At 38.7% G+C, this 1,004-nt stretch overlaps 1 protein-coding gene across 1 annotated transcript in view; it reads left to right on the top strand.

The window, feature by feature from the left end:
* Positions 1 to 866, top strand: part of LOC111676411 (protein snail) — a 5,460-nt gene extending 4,594 nt beyond the window's left edge. Inside the window, exon 2 of the mRNA XM_023437328.2 lies at positions 5 to 866. Within this exon, the coding sequence (XP_023293096.2) occupies positions 5 to 683 (679 nt within the window). The 3' untranslated portion in view covers positions 684 to 866. The remainder of the gene's footprint in view (positions 1 to 4) is intronic.
* Positions 867 to 1,004: the final 138 nt, after the last annotated feature.

The following is a 1,004-nucleotide window of genomic DNA, read 5'->3' as shown; positions in this document are numbered from 1 at the left end:
ATAGTTATCAACACATTACACCACCCTCAAGTCCCGGCTCAGAAGTAAATTCTGAACCTGAGGATCTTTCAGTGCGTAATGATATTCCTTTGCCAGCATTATTCCATCTTTTCGATGAAGCTCCTAGCCATCAATCATCTAACTCTTCGGCATCATCGGTCTACTCTCACAGCAGCTCAACCAGTTCATCATCTTCTTCGGCCTCCTCCAGCACTTCCAGCTCAGCCAACAAGAATTATCGTTTCAAGTGTGACAAATGCAACAAAATGTACTCCACCTCCATGGGTTTGTCTAAACATCAACAATTCCATTGCCCAGCTGCTGAATGCAATCAGGAAAAGAAGCAACATGCCTGCCAAGATTGTGGTAAACTCTACACCACCATGGGTGCCTTGAAAATGCACATTCGCACTCATACTCTACCCTGCAAGTGCCCCATCTGTGGCAAGGCCTTCTCCCGTCCATGGCTCTTGCAAGGTCACATTCGCACCCATACCGGTGAGAAACCATTCCAGTGCCCCGATTGTCCACGCTCATTTGCTGATCGCTCTAACTTGAGAGCCCATCAACAAACTCATGTGGAAGTTAAGAAATACGCCTGCAAAGTATGCCACAAATCCTTCTCACGCATGTCTTTGCTCAACAAACACGCCAGTTCCAATTGTACCATTACAATTGCGTAAATATTGGTAACACTAACACTACCACAATCTCAGTCACAAACCAACAGTACAAAACCCTGCCACAAACCCTTAAAATGTTGAAACTTGAAACATTCCGCTGGAAAGGATTAAATTATTATTTTTTTAAATTTATTTTATTTTTTTTTCATTTTTTTATCACAATTTTATTTTATTTTTAAAAGCAAAACAAACAAACAAACAAACCTCATTATTTTAGTATTAAGTTTTATATGGAAGACAATAATTATTATTAGAGATACTCATAGTTTTAAGTTTATTTTTATCTATTCTTACTTTACTATTAATTCCTAATTATAAGTA

This window comes from Lucilia cuprina, chromosome 2, assembly GCF_022045245.1.
Source record: "Lucilia cuprina isolate Lc7/37 chromosome 2, ASM2204524v1, whole genome shotgun sequence".
Classification (NCBI taxonomy): domain Eukaryota; kingdom Metazoa; phylum Arthropoda; class Insecta; order Diptera; family Calliphoridae; genus Lucilia; species Lucilia cuprina.
This window is presented reverse-complemented; position numbering and strand designations above follow the sequence as displayed.